The sequence below is a fragment of the Phocoena sinus genome, chromosome 7, assembly GCF_008692025.1.
Source record: "Phocoena sinus isolate mPhoSin1 chromosome 7, mPhoSin1.pri, whole genome shotgun sequence".
Classification (NCBI taxonomy): Eukaryota; Metazoa; Chordata; class Mammalia; order Artiodactyla; family Phocoenidae; genus Phocoena; species Phocoena sinus.
In genome coordinates, this window is record NC_045769.1 from 62,252,080 (window position 1) to 62,269,893 (window position 17,814).

Consider the following 17,814-nt stretch of genomic DNA (forward strand, 5'->3'; position numbering starts at 1 on the left):
CAGTTTATTGCATTGGCCAAAAGTTTCATTCATTTTTCTCCATAAGATGGCTCTAGTAGCAGTTAGTTGTCTTTAACTTCATTCCAAACAATTTTGTTAGATTATATGTGACAACTGTCATATCAGCATGCATTTAAAAAAAAAGCTTACCAAAATTGGTGAATTTTTGTGTAGCCATTTTAGTACTGAAGATGGAAGAAAAACATTTTCGGCCTATTATGCTTTATTGTTTCAAGACAGGTAAACATGCAACTGAAACACAAAAAAAGATTTCTGCAGTGTATGGAGAAGGTGCTGTGACTGATCGAACATGTCAGAAATGGTTTGCGAAGTTTTGTGCTGGAGATTTCTTGCTGGATGATGCTCCATGGTTGGGTAGACCAATTGAAGTTGATAGTGATCAAAGCGAGACATTAATTGAGAACAATCAGCGTTATACCATGGAGATAGCCGACATACTCAGAATATCCAAATCAAGTGTTGAAAATCATTTGCACCAGGTTGGTTATGTTAATCGCTTTGATGTTTGGGTTCCATATAAGTTAAGCGAAAAACACCTTCTTGACTGTATTTCCGCATGCAAGTCTCTACTTAAACATAATGAAAATGTTCCATTTTAAAAACAAATTGTGACGGGCAATGAAAAGTGGATACTGTGCGGTAATGTGGAACGGAAGGAAGAGATTGTGGGGCAAGTGAAATGAACCACCACCATCCACACCAAAGGCCAGTCTTTATCCAGAGAAGGTGATGTTGTGTATATGGTGGGATTGGAAGGGAGTCCTCTGTGATGAGCTCCTTCTGGAAAACCAAATGATTATTTCCAACAAGTACTGCTCCCAATTAGACAACTAAAAGCAGCACTCAACGAAAAGCGTCCAGAATTAGTCAACAGAAAACGTATAATCTTCCATCAGGATGATGCAAGACCGCATGTTTCTTTGATGACCAGGCAAAAACTGTTACAGCTTGGCTAGGAAGTTCTGATTCATCCTCCATATTCATCAAACATTGCACCTTTGGATTTCCATTTACTTCAGTCTTTACAAAATTCTCTTAATGGAAAAAATTTCGGTTCCCTGTAAGACTGTAAAAGGCACCTGGAACAGTTCTTTGCTCAAAAAGATAAAAAATTTTGGGAAGGTGAAATTATGAAGTTGCCTGAAAAATGGCGGAAGGTAGTGGAACAAAAGGGTGAATCCGTTTTTCAATAAAGTTCTTGGTGAAAATGAAAAATGTGTCTTATTTTTACTTAAAAACCGAAGGCACTTTTCGGCCAACCCAGTACCTTCCCACCAGCAGTGTAGGAGGGTTCCCTTGTCTCCACATCCTTGCCAACACTTCTTACTTCTTGTCTTTTTGATAATAGCCACTCTAACATGTATGAGGTAAGGTGTTTTTTTTTAATCTTTGGTTTTCAGCAGTTTGACTATGATGTACCTAGGTGTGATCATCTTTGTACTTATCCTGTTTGGGGACATCAGTGAGCTACTTCAATCTGTAAATTTATGTCTTTCACCAGTGTTTAGAATTTTCTTCCTATTGCTTTTTCAATTTTTTTTTCTTTCTCCTTTTTCTCTCCTTCTATGACTCCAAATTCATTTATGTTAGACTACTTAATAGTGTCCAACAGACAACTGCTTTTCAGTATTTTTCTATTTTTTATTTGGAATAATTTTTTGATCTATCTTCAGTACTTTCTCCATTCTGCTGTTAAGCCCATACGGTGAATATTTTATTTTAGAAAGTGAATTTTTCAGTTTTGCTATTTGCATTTGGCTCTTCTTTATATCTCTGCTGAAATTTACAATTTTTTCCTTTATTTATAAGTTTATTTTCCCTTGGTGTCTTGAACATACTTGCAGGTAGCTGCTTTAAGATCTTTGTTAATTCCAATACCTGGGTTACCTTGTGGTTGGTCTCTATTGATTGTCTTTTCTCTTGAGTATGGGTAACAGTTTCTTGTTTCTTCATATGCTTAGAAATTTTCTGTTATATACTGCATACTGTGAATGATACATTATAGTGACTCTGGGGTTTAGTGTGTTTTTCTGGAGAGTGTTAATATTTTGGTTATTATTTGTATTAGCAAGCAATTAACTTGGCTGAACTGAAATCTAAACTATGTCTCCCCACAGAGGGTGGCAGCTGATGTCTCTAAGTCATTTTAGTCTTACCTGGACTGCTTAGAGTCTGATCCACTCTTGCATAGAACAGTGACCAGTCAGAGACATGGGTAGAGTTCTTTGTGGTTCTCTCTCTTTGTGGTTCTCTCTCTTTGTGGTTCTTTATTTTCCAGTATGTGCCTTCTTACTTTTCAGCTGCTTTGGTGGCTCCAAACTCTGCTTTTCAAGCCAGTAAGATTGCATCTTTTGATTCACGTTTCAACTGCTCTGTGCAGCTCAATCTAGGGGTTTTCCCTCAGGCAAAAGCTGTAAAAACAGGAAACCCATCCAGTTCTACTTCCTCCTTCCAAATATTGTCTCCTAACCAGATTCTGCCTATTTTTGGCTGCTCAAGTGCCTTCAGGTAGTTGTTATTTATATTTTTTTCCAGAATTTATTGTTGTCTGAGGGAATGTTGGTGTGATAAGAGGTATTCTGTTATTACTCATGGCAGGATTTGTTTGTTTTAAAAAGTAAAAATCTCATGTATTTATATTAATATTTCCAGTTCAATTCAGAACTATAAGGTTTTTATTTACATCTGTATCTTCTTTCTTCTATACCAAGAATTGTGGTTCTGAAGGACATAAAGCAGATGATAGAATATCACATAATTATTTATTTACTCCTTTCTGTATCTTACACACACAGCAGTCTCAACAATGTGTACTATCACAATGACCAAAGAGATTATGGAAAATAGTTAAAACATTTTTTGCTTGTGCTTTCCATGAATTTCCATAGCACAGTTTTTTAAAAAATTGTGTTAACAACTTTGCGTGCATTTAGCCATTAAATTTTATACTCTCTTCCTTGTACTTCTCATTTAGTCTTTATCAACAAGTAAATAATAATATTGCTTGCCATAAATTGTTAGGTTGAAACTATTCATTTTGGTTGTCTAAAGCTTATTCTCTAGATTCTTTCGGAAGGGCTCATGGGAGCCAGTGTTTCCCAATTTTTGGCCTTACGTTAAGTTTATCTGTGTCTTCCATGTGATAAAAATCAATTTTACCAAATATAAGACAGATTTTAATTCAGATTTTCTTTCTTGAATATCTGAAATATGTTACTCTGTTTTCTTCTGGCATAAATAAAGTGTTGCCTTTGAAAAGTTAGATGTTGGCCTTCTGGGCTGAGTTCTTAAGTGTACACAGTGCTTTGGTCAGTAGTTTCAGGTTTTGTTTTTTTCAAGAAAGTTTTCTTGAATTATAGTCTTTACTATTTATTCTCTTATGGTAGTGCTCTTTAAAGACTTCTGTTATCTGAATGTTGGATCCTTGTTACTTCATTAAGTTGTTGCTTTCTCTCATCCTTTTAATCTCTTCATTTCTTTTGATTTCGAAACTGTTCCTCCATTTTACCTTCTCATTCTCTTAAAGCATTATCTGTTGTATGTATTTTCTCTTGTGTTCATTCAGGCTTAATCTTCATTTCTTTTATTTTTTTTGCGGTACGCGGGCCTCTCACGGTTGTGGCCTCTCCCGTTGCGGAGCACAGGCTCCAGACGCGCAGGCTCAGCGGCCATGGTTCACGGGCCCAGCTGTTCCGCGGCATGTGGGATCTTTCCGGACCAGGGCACGAACCCATGTCCCCTGCATCGGCAGGCAGACTTCCAACCACTGTGCCACCAGGGAAGCCCCTAATCTTCATTTCTGAAAAAAATTTTTTCAATTTCTAATGCTTTCCTGAGTTCTGTTACCTTATTTCTGAGTTTTTTGAAATCTGATTTATGTTGTTCTTGCACGTCTTGAGTCATTTTTTTTTTTTGAGTCATTTTTGTAATGACTTTTATCTCATTTTGAAGTAGTTATAATTTTCACCTATTTCGTGGGCATATGTTTCTGGTATGCTTTTATTATCAGGATGTAATTCTGTATCTTTTTTTTTTTCCTTATAATTTCATAGGATTGACCTACATCATTTTCTGTTGCTTACTTTTTTATGGTTTAGGATGGCATTTCTTACAGAGCCCCCTCTACTGTTGTTTTTGGGAACTCTTCAAAAGTGTGGCATTTGGGGCTTCCCTGGTGGCGCAGTGGTTGAGAGTCCACCTGCCGATGCAGGGGACACGGTTTCGTGCCCCGGTCTGGGAAGATCCCACATGCCACGGAGCGGCTGGGTCCGTGAGCCATGGCCGCTGGGCCTGCGCGTCTGGAGCCTGTGCTCCGCAATGGGAGAGGCCACGACAGTGAGAGGCCCGCGTACCAAAAAAAAAAAAAAAAAAAAGTGTGGCATTTGCTTTCTATGATTTCTAAGGCTTTGTTCTCTTCCCCACTATTCTCATTCCTTAATCTTCATTGTACCTAATGTGCTCAGTTTTGATTCCATGCTCAGTAGCTTATCCTCATTGTGACACTGTTAGTGAAGGATCAGTTTTAAGAGTTCATAGAGGCTAACTGCCCCAACTTCAGACTTCAGGAAAATGCAGAAACCCAGTTATAGCTGTTTTGGGAGTCTCTGTTCTCAGATGTGTCAGACACTCTGTTTTCTTCTGCTGCTTCTCATACCATGCAGGTTCTATGGTTGTTGGTGATTTGTTCCCACTTGCTGTTTTAGGGAGATTTATGTAGATTTCCTTGTCACCCAATTTTGTTGTAAATGTTGTATGTGGGTTTGGGGATTTAGGGATGCTCAGAAAGGTTGCCACTGCCTCCATTGTCCTTGAATCTTTATAATTTATCACTTATCAATTGCTGTTTATGGTGTTCTCTTTTTCAAGTTTGATAATCTTGCCCTAATTAGATTATAATTCCTCTAGTGCTTGAATCTTAGTTCAAATGCTATTTTGTGTTGAAAATAGCCTTTACAGTGTCCAGCATATCACTGGACATATATGCAGTGTATCATATCAGTCATCAGTTTGGAAATTAGTCAGTCTAAGGGTAATTATAGGCTAACTTGCAACCTTGTAATGGTAGTATTAGCAGCTACTCTGACAAATTGAAGGGAAACGGGTACCACCTAGCCTGCTTGTACATGAAGTTCATTCATATGTCATCTTTGGCATATATGCTATAGTCTGCCTGGTCTAAACATTCCTGGAAGACATTGATCTAATGTACTGATGGTCCAAAAAAGTCGACAAAGTAATAACCATCATAGAAACATATTGGAAGCAGAAAATGTTATCCGCCATAGTGATAGTTCATTACTGTCACAGTTCAAAAAATATTGTAAAGGAAATTTAAACTCTTTGAGTGACACAGTTAAAATGGTCAAGTTAGTAAAAGATTTTTTTAAAAGGCTAAACCCAAACAAACAGAAACCAGAGATTGACCAGTTTGTTAATATGAAGAGGCAAAGGGGTGTAGGTGAGATATGATGGAATTTCATAAGATTGTGATGAAAATTAAGGAACACAAATAATACTTTCAGTTAAAGGAGGCGTTAGTTTTTATACATTGGGTAGTAATTTTAGGGATCTTTTTATCCTAACAACATCTCACTTCCTTTGCTTCTGAATTTGATATTCTAAAAAGTCAGCTAACACAAGTCAGTTCCTGAAACACAGCAGAACTTTATTGATTTGATAAAACTTTCCAAGTGTAGTGTTAAGAAGTTGGTGTTTCTTATTTTTACTTCATTTGTCTTCCCTATTTAAAGGAATCATATTTTATTTTTAATTATAAAGATATTATTTACTTTGTAAAATGTTCCATTTAAAATTACTCCTAAGTTTTACCTTTTTAAAAATTTTCAACAGGCCTCAACAAATAATGAAAGCTCTAATCACAGTTTTGGAAGCTTGGGATCTTTGAGTGACAAAGAATCAGAGGTAAGTAACTTCATTTTAAATATGGTGCTATTAATAAGTAAAAGTTGGAATCACTGTTGTTTTTTTTAATTAATTTTTTTCCTTCTTTAATACTTGTGCTAAAGGTTAATCCTTGTTAAGTTTTTTGTAGGAGCATTTTATTCTGTTTTATGAAGCAGAGCATTCAAACCGAAGACTGTATTGGACATTAGAAAGAAAATATAGTTTCTTTGGTTATGTAGGTGAACTTGTACATTAATGGTATTGACAGATATTCTTAATTACTAGCCGTTCATAATTCTAAGAGATGAACGTGGTTTTGCAATACGTTGTATTTTGCAGTTTTCTATTATTTCTTGTTCTACTTCCCTCTTAGTTTGGTCCTGAGTAAAGGTTTGTTTACTTTCTGAGATACAGAAACACATTTTTTTTCTTTTTTTGAAATTTCTTGTGGGATTTCATGCTGTTGGTTTTCACTTTACATATTTTAAAATATCTGAAAAATCCCCTCCTCCCCCACCCACTTACTCTCTCCACTAAGAAAATATATGGAATTTTATAAGTAGGTATTTGGATCCATGGTATAGTTCACGTTGAGCATGATATTCTTGATGGCATTTTAAAAAATGTTTAGACAGGAGGTTCTTTGGGTAGTAGCATTCATTTGTTGATGCTGCAACTTCACTTTTTGCAGATACAGTCTGTAATATTTCCTCTTCTCAGATTATGGAGTTCTGTCACTTTTCAACATGTGTGTGTGTGTGTGTGTGTGTGTGTGTGTGTGTGTGTGTTTTTCCCTGTCAATGTTAACTTCTGCTTGATCCATTTTAGTCTTTTTTCTGCTTGGGTTAGTATAGATATATCACCATGATAATAATACCATAGGTCATTAGCACCCAGTAACTCTTAGGCATTTGGTTTTGGTATTCAGTGGAAGGGGAATATCAAAGGTGGCATCTTTTTAAGCCCTGTGTTATTGAAAGCATCTAGGAATCTCTAGGTAGACAGTTTTGTGGAGTTCTGTGCAGGCACCCTGACACTCCAAAGGAGTGTGGCATAGGGCTCTCACTCATCAGGCTTTCCCTTCCACAGAGACAACTGGCAGGCAGCTGAAAGGACTGTGCAAGTGACGGGACTTTATCTGCAGTAGGTTCCCTTGAGGTAAGCGTTAGTAGCCCCTGTAGCACCAGATTATCACAGTTTAGTTTTTATCAAATTAACACACATTAAGTCCTTAAAAATTGTAGGTTTAGATCTTGTCAAAGTACATTTTTTTCAAAAACCATATCAAGAATGTTTTCACTTTATATTTCCTGGATTTTGGAACATTTCTTGATACTTCCACAGATTGGGTCTATATAGTAATTTCACATGCCTCCGCTTTTCGTAGGCTTTTATGTTATAAAGGGCAATAAAATAATTTTAGATATTTCTCTTTCCTGTTCACCAAATCTAGTGTTTCTGATGGATTTTTTAAATAGAAAAACATAGTAAAAGTTAGACCACGTGTAATGGTTATATATTTCTATGTTCTTTATAGGTATCTGTATTCCCAGTATGAGTTGGTAGATGCAATATTTGAATTCTTACAAAAGAATCAGTTTGTAAGAAAATACCACTTCCCTTAAAAGAATTCTAAGGCTCACTTTTGGCTATGTTCTTAGGTTAAAAACCATTTTTTTTTAAAGACCATAATGGTATTTGCACTAAAATACAATTTGGTTCACCATTGGATGTACTTAGCTTTATTTGTGTAGAAATTTTGACATTTGGGGACACAATAGAAAAATCTTAAAATTTTCTGGCTTTTGCTGTTTTGTGTTCTGTATCTGGAATTTCTGCAAAATAATGGTTAAGTGGCATAATATTTTGGAAATGACTATGAATTATATGTTTTCCTTAAAATTTGAAGAAGGAAATTGGGGGGGTGGTCTGTCTTTCCATTTAAGAAGTGATTTGTCTGGAAAATGGTTCCCAGGTTTTATTTCTGTACTAGATGCCTTAATGGACTCCCTTGGGGTGAAATTTCGTATACATCTCGATATAGATATTCCTATAAGTCATGAATAAAGTTGTTGGCAGTAAACAGCTGCAGGATAGAAGTACTTCTTTTTTTCCCCAGTACACCTAACAGTAAAGTTTATGTAGTATTTCGTTGTCTGCTGATGTCATTTTATTCTTTTGGTAATCCATCCCCTGAACCATCACATTTTAAAAATTAACGGTTTTTGTTTTTATGGACAAATAGTGCTGAAAGGTTTATTATTATTATTTTTTAATAGTAGTTCTCTACCACTCACCCTTACCCCACCTCGCTCTCCATTCTCTTAGCTTTTCTTCCTGGTATTTATTTCCACATTTTAATATAAATAATATGCATATCTTTTTTGATTCATCAATTGGACATTATCTGTGACTTCCTCTTAGTATTTATGAAGATGTTAACCTACTAATAACCTCCTGCTTTCTATCCTCTTCTTAATACTGTTTTCAGACACTCAGAACCCTCTTGTTTTCATCTGTCCTTTTACTATTAAAAGTGAAAAGCATCTGATATTCACTGTTGGGTTGATTAAATCTACTTCAACTGAAAATTTTCACTGCAGTTTATATATGAATTAAACTTGCCTTTTATTTCTAAATGTAGAATTGTTAAACAGAAAGGTTTTTTTTTTTTATAATGAAATCGTCTAGTAGATAGGAAGGTGTTGGTCTTGTTTTGCTTTATTTTACATCACTGTAGGTTTATTCAACGGGCTCCAAAATTTTTCAGTAAGCATTTGTTACATATCTATTATCTTCTAGCCTCTGTGCCCAAGCACGGAGTATATAAAGATGAATAGGATACAATTCTGCTTTCACATGAGATCAGTGTCTAGTAGGACAAACTGTTTCATAAACAGTGTGAGCTATGCTATAATAGATGTAAGCACAAGGTACTATAGGAGCAAAGAGCAAGAAACCCCTAATTCCATCTGCCTGCAGGCGAGAGGTAGGGAAGGAAGAGAAAGAGAGGTCTTCCCTCAAAGAACAGATGATAGGGACTTCCCGGGTGGCGCAGTGGTTAAGAATCCACCTGCCAATGCAGGGGACACGGGTTCAAACCCTGGTCTGGGAAGATCCCACATGCCGCAGAGTAACTAATCCCATGCACCACAACTACTGAGCCTGCGCACTAGAGCCTGCATGCCACAACTACTGAAGCCCACACACCCTAGAGCCTGCATGCTGCAACTAGTGAGCCCACACACCACAACTACTGAAACCCGCACGCCTAGAGCCCATGGTCTGCAACAAGGGAAGCCACCGCAATGAGAAGCCCGCACATTGCAACGAAGAGTAGCCCCTGCTTGCCACAGCTAGAGAAAGCCTGTGCACGGCAACAAGACCCAACACAGCCAAAATAAATAAATAAGTTAATTAATTAATAAAAAAACTAGTCTCTTTATCTTAAAAAAAAATAGAACAGGTGATAGTTAAGTTGTTAAGAAAGCCTATGGATTCATCCCAGAGGACAAGGGCAAAGTATGAGAAGAAAGCAGGCAGAGGCACTAAGATGTGCTTTTGCTTTTCCATGGAAGCATGGCACATAGTTTTGTTCAAGATGTAAGGCAGTGGTTCTCAATCCTAACTGCCTTTTAGCTCACCTGAGGAGCTTAAAAAAAAAAAAAACCAAGCTGCCTGGGTGATTCATCTGGTTTGTAAACTTCTGGTATAGAGAAGATATGTAAGAATGGTGAAAGATAGGCAGGGGTCAGGGTTTGAATGCTCTTGGACTTCTTTCTAGGAGATGAAAGGAGAGGAAACAAAACAAGTAGAGATGAAGAAGGCTCCCTCAGGGGGCAATGTATAGGATAGGATGGGAGGGAGGTGATACCTAAGTTGGAAAGACCATTTAGTTAAGGAGTGCTGCTGCCTTTACAAAACTCCAAGGTTTAACAGGAAGAAAAACTTCAAGTGGGTGTTCTAATTACAGTGTTCTCAAGTTTGCCTTTTGGGCTCTGCCTTCTTTGGATTTTGTAACTATTGATGATATCACCACTCAGGCCCATGCTTCTCAAACTTTAATACGCAAGTGAATTACCAAGGATTCTTACAGGTCTGGAGTGAGTGTTTGCATTTCTGACAAGCTCTCAGATTCCACTAGATTTTAAAAGTAGAAGCAGTAGGGCTTCCCTGGTGGTGCAGTGGTTGGGAGTCCACCTGCCGATGCAGGGGACACAGGTTCGTGCCCCGGTCTGGGGGGATCCCGCATGCCGCGGAGCAGCTGGGCCCATGAGCCATGGCCACTGAGCCTGCGCATCTGGAGCCTGTGCTCTGCAGCAGGAGAGGCCACAGCAGTGAGAGGCCCACGGACCGCAAGGGAAAAAAAAAAAAAAGTAGAAGCAGTAGAGTTTGAAGACTGAATGAGGGTAAAGAAGGAAAGGGAGGAGCCTAGGATTATTTAAAGGTAGCTAGCTTTAGGTGAATGGTAGTGGTTTTGAGTGAGATAGACAACACAGAAAGAAGATGAATAGGTTAGCATAGAAGGTAATGAATTAAATTCTGGACAGCACTGAGTTTGAATACTTATGAAATGACCAAGGCAGAGGAGCTGTCTGGAGCTCAGGAAGGAGGTCAGGCTAAAGATGAAGACTTAGTGGGTCTTGGCATACAAACAGTGCTAAGACATTATTTGCCCTTTTACAGTAATGCTAAGACATATTTGGCTTTTTTTTTTTTTTTTTTCTGTACGCGGGCCTCTCACTGTTGTGGCCTCTCCCGTTGCGGAGCACAGGCTCCGGACGCTCAGGCTCAGTGGCCATGGCTCACGGGCCCAGCCGCTCCGCAGCATGTGGGATCCTCCCAGACTGGGGCACGAACCTGTGTCCCCTGCATCGGCAGGCAGACTCAACCACTGCTCCACCAGGGAAGCCCTGGCTTTTTAACTTTCATTTCTCCATGAGTTTACAGTGAAAATTTCCAAAGGCTGTAAGACATGTGATGATATCATTATTCTGATGATTTATGGATTGTGTATTCGGGTGTTCTAAAATTTTTTTAGTTTTAAATCCCAAAATGGTAAGGAACAGTAGTTATATCCCACATAAGAAAGGCTCTTTGGGGAACTCAAGAGTTTTTAAGAGTTTGTAGACGGGTTTTGAGACCCAGAAGTTTAAAAACTGCTTTTGCAGATGAACTCATCCTGATAGTGTGTGTAATGCTAGGAAATGTGAGCAGGCGAGACGTGTGTGCTAGAGAAAGAGTAGTAGCAGGTAAGGAGGTGGATAAAAGATGAGAAAGAAGAGGAGGAGAATAATGAGTAGAATTAAAGGTTATGGAAATCAATTAAGATAATGACTAAAAAGTGACTAAGAGTTTGTCACTTAGGCTTACTTTTAGTAGACTAATGGGAGCAAGATGCCAGATATTAGTTGATTAAGGAGCACTTGGAAAGTGAGCATATATTGACTACTCTTGGAAGAATCTTGACTGTGAAGAAAAGGAGGCAGTATCCAGAGTCTAACAGACTTGACCTATTATGTGCTAGGGAAAGGATTATAGCAGACCTGTGATGGGATAAGGACAAGCAAACTGCTGAAGAGAGAGGAGAAACTAAACTAAACTTTTTTTTTTTTTTTTTTTGGCTGCGTTGGGTCTTCGTTGCTGCGTGCGGGTTTTCTCTAGTTGCGGTGAGTGGGGACTACTTTTCTTTTAGGTGCGTGGGCCTCTCATTGCGGTGGCTTCTCTTGTTTTGGAGCACAGACTCTAGGTGCACGGGCTTCAGTAGTTGTGGCTTGTGGGCTCTAGAGCGCAGGCTCAGTAGTTGTGGCACACGGGCTTAGTTGCTCTGCGACATGTGGGATCTTCCCTGACCAGGGATCGAACCCGTGTCCCCTGCATTGGCAGGTGGATTCTTAACCACTGTGCCACCAGAGAAGTCCCTACTGTTTATTTTTGATCCAAGTGCCTTTGGGGATTTTTGAGCTATTTAAGATTAAGGATTTTAATTTATAGATATACAGAAGCTAGGACTGTTGTTGCATCTAGACATTTAAACTTAGATGCACTTTCAGAATTGTAATGATTGTAATGAAAGAGGAATATAATATGGATACAGTGCCTTGATTGTCTTAATTTACCTGTAACGTTGATTAATGAAGCCCATTTTATGAAAGAAGATCTAATTAACTTTCTCATTTGAATTTAGTTTCTAGAAGTAGTCTTGGTATTTAAATCAGATTTTTCCCCTCCTTATTTGAATTGAAGTTATGGAGTTAATTAATGCTTTGTTCTGTTCTTTTTAAAAAATAATTTTTAAAGGCCACATTATGTGTGAGTTCTTATTTTCATATTTTGGAGGAAGTAGAAATTAAGAATACTAGAGAATTAGAACTAAAAGTACCTTAGACCTAGCTTGGGGGTGCATTATTTTCATTTTTAGAACAAGTCATATTATTTATATAGTTCTTCAATAGTTTTTTAATTTAAAAAATCTTCTTTGATATTTAAAATTATATATGGACATATATAATTGATTAAATGGGATGGCTCTGATGTTAGTGAATTGGCTGGATTAAGAAATGAGCATTTCCAGTTTTCACCTAGTTTTTATATACATCCCCATCTCTACTTTTTTATATTTGCTTTTTGCCTTCTAAATAGTGTTTAGCTGAAATGTTTCCTCAAGAAGCAGTTAGTTACCTTAGATTGATTGGAAGTTATGATTTTATTTGAAAATAGAGATAATACCAGCATAAAATTTCAGATGGATTTTTGAAAATTCATTTAAGTTTTATATATATATATGTAAAATATATATATGTAAAAATATTTTTTTAATATATATGTATATATATCTTATAACCTGGACAAATCTTGTCTTTAATGTCTTAGTCTGAGCACCCAATAAGAAAGAAAACTTGTAAAATGAATTTAGTGATGTATAGTTAAGTGTGGCTGAAAGTTAACATTTTTATGCCTATTTCCCCCTAAATGAATTACCTTATTTTTTACTTTATTCTGTTTAAATCTGTTCAGCTTCTAAAGATTGTTAGATACCTAGTTTAATGCCCTCATCAATTTTAAGAAATATTCTTTGTGTCCTGTAACCTACATTATTTTCTGAAATGTTTTAGCCTGATAAATGCCCTTTGTGGTGTTCTGTTTGATTGGTTCCTCTGTCTTCTCCTTATCTTCATTTTGGCAGTATTTTCTCATTGATTTCTTCTTACTGTATTATTAGGTGAGGTTAGTAAGATTTTGTAACAGCAATAAAGGCATTTTCTCAGTAAGGAAATGTTTGTTTTTTTCTCTCTCTGTTAAGACTAATAATCAAACTTAGAAATTATAGTTCCTGTGAAATACCTGGAATTACTTTGTAAATTTTCATTTTATTTAAAAAGAGAAAACTATTTAATTCTGCCACTAAACATTAAAGGACACACTCTTTTTTGTTGTTGTTGTTGATGGAACCTGAGCCCCCTGCAGTGAAGGGCGGAGGAAGTCCCTAAAGGTCGAGCTCTTACAGGAAGTATATTCAGCTAGAGTTATGGAGTGTCTAACTCTAAAATGTGTTATATGACAGAGTCCACAGCAAAGGAAGTAGGTCTATCCTGGTTGAATATATACATCCTTAGTCTCCTGGAAGGAAAAATACTGTAAATCAAATGGCCTGATACTGGCTGACTCTGTGCCCCTGTTTCCATAAAGGTGGAGGACTATGTGTGTCAGAATCACCTTTTCAAAATCAAAGCACTTAGGCTCCCTTCTTGGAAACTCTGATAATACTCTGTCTAGATAATTTTTGATTTCTCATAGATCAATAAATCTTGAAATATTGATTCTGTAGGCCATTTAATAAGAAAGCAAACAAACAGCTGTTAAATGTTTCCCGTTTTAAAAGTACATTTAGTGTGGGTGGGTGGTTTTTAGAGCAAGAAGGTTCTAAGCTGACTGTTGTAAACAAGATTCGAAGAGGAACATGCCATGTCATTTTAAGAATGAAGTGGACCCTGGTATAGCACTTAATCGTAGTAGATGCTCAGTAAATATTTGTTGAATAAATAAATTTAATAATGTACTTTAGTTGTAGTATAATATAAGGCAGTTTTTGTGTCAGCTACATGTGATTCTTATGTATTCATCAAAGCAAGCTTTCTCAACCTTAACATTATTGACATCTGGGGCCAGATAAGTCTCGGGGTGGGGAGGGAGTTGTCATGTGTAATGTAGGATGCTTAGCAGCATCTCTACATGATGCATTAGATATCTGTAGCCCATCTCCCTACCCCTAAGTTGTGGCAACCAAAAATGTCTCCAGATATCGCCGTATATCCTCGGGGGGTAGAGGCAGATCTCCTCTAGTTGGGAACCACCCCATTAATGAAGGAGGGAAAATAAAGTTGTAGCATGTTACCTGTGGAGCTAGATTACAGCTCTATAAGTTTCACATCTCTGGGTATGAAAACAGAAGCCCAGAGAGGTTAATTTGCCCACAGATAGTAAGTTAATAGTCAAAGTTCTAATTTTAAAGTGTCTGTCTTATTTCAAAGTGATGTTCTCAACTATTGTTCTATACTCTTTCTGTATAACTAATGTAGTATCTAACTTATTAGTTAGATAAATGACCCTAGTTAGTCTTTTGAAAAAAGTGGTATTCTTTTTTGGAAATATTTAGATTTAAGATGGTTTATAGTTTGCCAATCCAAGATATGCCTGGCCTGGCAGCACTTCACAGATTTTTTTTCTGATAAATATGCTTTTAGACAAGTACATTCAGCACAAGTTGACATTACTGAACAATTTGGTTTCAATATCTTATACAGGTGTACCTTAGAGATATTGGAGGTTTAATTCCATGCCACCATAATAAAGCGAATATTGAAATAAAGCAAGTCACATGAATTTTTTGGTTTCACGGTGCATATAAACATTATGTTTACACTATACTGTAGTCTAAGTGTGCAGTAGCATTATATCTGAAAAAACAATGTACCTACTTTAATTTAAAAATATTGTATTGCTGAAAAAAAATGCTAACCATCTTCTGAGCTTCAGCAAGTTGTTATCTTTTTGCTGGCGGAGGGTCTTGCTTCAGTGTTGATGGCTGCTGACTGATCAGGGTGGTGGTTGCTGAAGGTTAGGGAGGCTGTGGCCGTTTTAAAAATAAAGCAACAGTGATGTCTGCACATTGACTCTTCCTTTCACCAACAACTTCTCTGTAGCAGCAACGCTGTTTGGTAGCATTTCCCCATGGTAGAACTTCCTTCAAAAGTGGAGTCAGTCCTCTCAGTCCCTGCTGCTGTTTTATAAACTAAGTTTATGTAATATTCTAAATCCTTTGTTGTCATTTCAACAGTCTTCACAGCATTTTCACCAGGAGTAGATTCCATCTCAAGAAACCACTTTCTTTGCTCATCCATAAGAAGCAACTCATCCATTAAAGTTTTATCATGAGATTGCCCCAATTCAGTCACATCTTCAGGCTCCACTTCTAATTTTAGTTTTCTTGCTATTTCCACCACACCTGCAGTTACTTCCTCCACTAAAGTCTTGAACCCCTCAAAGTTGTCCATGAGGGATGGAATTGACTTCTTCCGCATTCCTGTTAATATTGATATTTTGACCTCTTCCCATGGATCACAGATGTTCTTAATGGCATCTAAAATGGTGAATCCTTGCCAGGTTTTCAGTTTACTTTGCCCAGATCTATCAAAGGAATTATATCAAAGGAATTACTATGGCAGCTATAGCCTTATGAAATATATTTCTTAAATAATAAAACTTTTAAGTCAGAGTTACTCCTTGACCTATGGGCTGTAGAATGGATGTTGTGTTAGCAGGCATGAAAACAACATTAATCTTGTACATCTCCATCAGAGCTCTTGGGTGACCAGGTGCATTGTCAATAACCAGTAATATTTTGAAAGGAATCTCTTTTCTGAGCAGTGGACTCAACAGTAGCTTTAAAATATTCAATAAACTATGTTGTAAACAGATGTGCTGTCATCCAGGTTTTGTTGTCCATTTATAGAGCACAGGCAGAGTAGATTTAAGATAATTCTTAAGGGCCCTAGGATTTTCAGAATGGTAGATGAACATTGGCTTCAACTTCAATTCACCAACTGCTTAAGCCCCTAAGAAGTGAGTCGACCTATCTTTTGAAGCATTGAAGCCAGGCCTTGACTTCTCTAGCTATGAAAGTCCTAGGTGCCATCTTCTTCCAAGAGAAGGTTGTTTTATCTACATTGAAAACCTGTTGTTTAGTGTAGCCACCTTCAATAATTATCTCAGCTAGATCTCCTGGATAACTCATTGCAGCTTCTACATCAGCACTTGCTGCTTCACCTTGTATGTTCATGTTAAGGAGATGGCTTCTTTCCTTAAACCTCATGAGCCAACCTCTGCATCTTCACACTTTTCTTCTGTGCTTCCTCACCTCTCTCAGCCTTCATAGAATTGCTCTGTATTAGTCTTTGGTTTAAGGGGATGTTGTGGCTGGTTTTATCTTCTATCCAGACCACTCAAACTTTCTCCACATCCCCAATAATGGTGTTATGCTTTTTTATAATTTGTGTGTTCACTATAGTAGTACTTTTAATTTCCTTCAAGAATTTTCCTTTGTATTCACAACTTTGGCTCAGGAGGCCTAGCTTTCGGCCTGTCTCAGCTTTCAGCATGCCTTCCTCACTAGGCTTAATCATTTCTAGCTTTTTTTTTTTTTTTTTTGCGGTACGCGGGCCTCCCATCGCCGTGGCCTCTCCCGCCGCAGAGCACAGGCTCCGGACGCACAGGCCCAGCAGCCATGGCTCACGGGCCCAGCCGCTCCGCAGCATGTGGCATCCTCCCAGACCAGGGCACGAACCCGCATCCCCTGCATTGGCAGGCGGACTCCCAACCACCACGCCACCAGGGAAGCCCCATTTCTAGCTTTTGATTAAAAGTGAGAGATGTGCAACTCTTCCTTTCACTTGAACACTTAGAGGCCATTGTAGAGTTTTAGTTGGCCTAATTTCAATATTGTGGTATCTCAGGGAATAGGGAGGCCCGAGGAGAGGGCGAGAATGGCTGGTCAGTGGAGCATTCAGAACACACACAACGTTTATTGATTAAGATCACTGTCATATGGTCACAGTTTGTGGCGCTGCAACACAATTAAAATAGTAACATCAGAGATCATGGATCACAGATCACCATGATAAATATAATAACGAAGAAGTTTGAAATATTGCAAGAATCACTAAAATGTGATACAGAGAGAGGAGTAAGCAAATGCTACTGGAAAAATGGTACCAAAAGACTTGCTAGATCAAGGTTGCCACAGACCTTCAATTTGTAAAAGAATGCAGTATCTGTGAAGCGCAATAAAGCAAAGCTCAATAAAAGGAGGTATGCTTGTACTATAGTAGAGTTTTAAAAATATTAGGTGTATTTTTATATCAGCAGAACATAGTGAGTATTTTACTAATTTTCTTTAAGATTAATTCTCATTTTCTAAAATAACTGAGTAATCATGACAATGCACTGGACTTCTCCTATCCTAATGAATTTTCTGTTATATGTCACAATTTTGGTCTGCAGTTCTTAATGGAAGGTTATATATAGAATAACTTACTAATTTTAGGGATTCTCTAAAGTGGAATGTGCAGGAAATACATGCTATATTATTATATATTAGGTTGGTTATATTGCTAATCCTGATGATATATCAGCATTACTTTTGGAGCTTTTAAAAAATATGGATTCCTTTGGTCTCCCTCCAGAGATGTTTCCATTTGGAATGGGGATGCCAGCATGAGCTTTAAATAACAGCTTTGTGATTATGAAGTATAGTCAACATTGAGAATCAGTGCTAATAGATAAATGATAGACCAATTTCCTTTAAAAGATAAAATCAACCCTTGTTTTCTG

General features: G+C 37.5%; 1 protein-coding gene across 1 annotated transcript in view; it reads left to right on the top strand.

The window, feature by feature from the left end:
- The window catches only part of TLK1 (tousled like kinase 1), a 151,302-nt gene that overhangs the window by 63,336 nt on the left and 70,152 nt on the right, over positions 1–17,814 (top strand). The window contains exon 3 of the mRNA XM_032637341.1: positions 5,872–5,943. Coding sequence (XP_032493232.1) covers positions 5,872–5,943 — 72 coding nt within the window. The remainder of the gene's footprint in view (positions 1–5,871; positions 5,944–17,814) is intronic.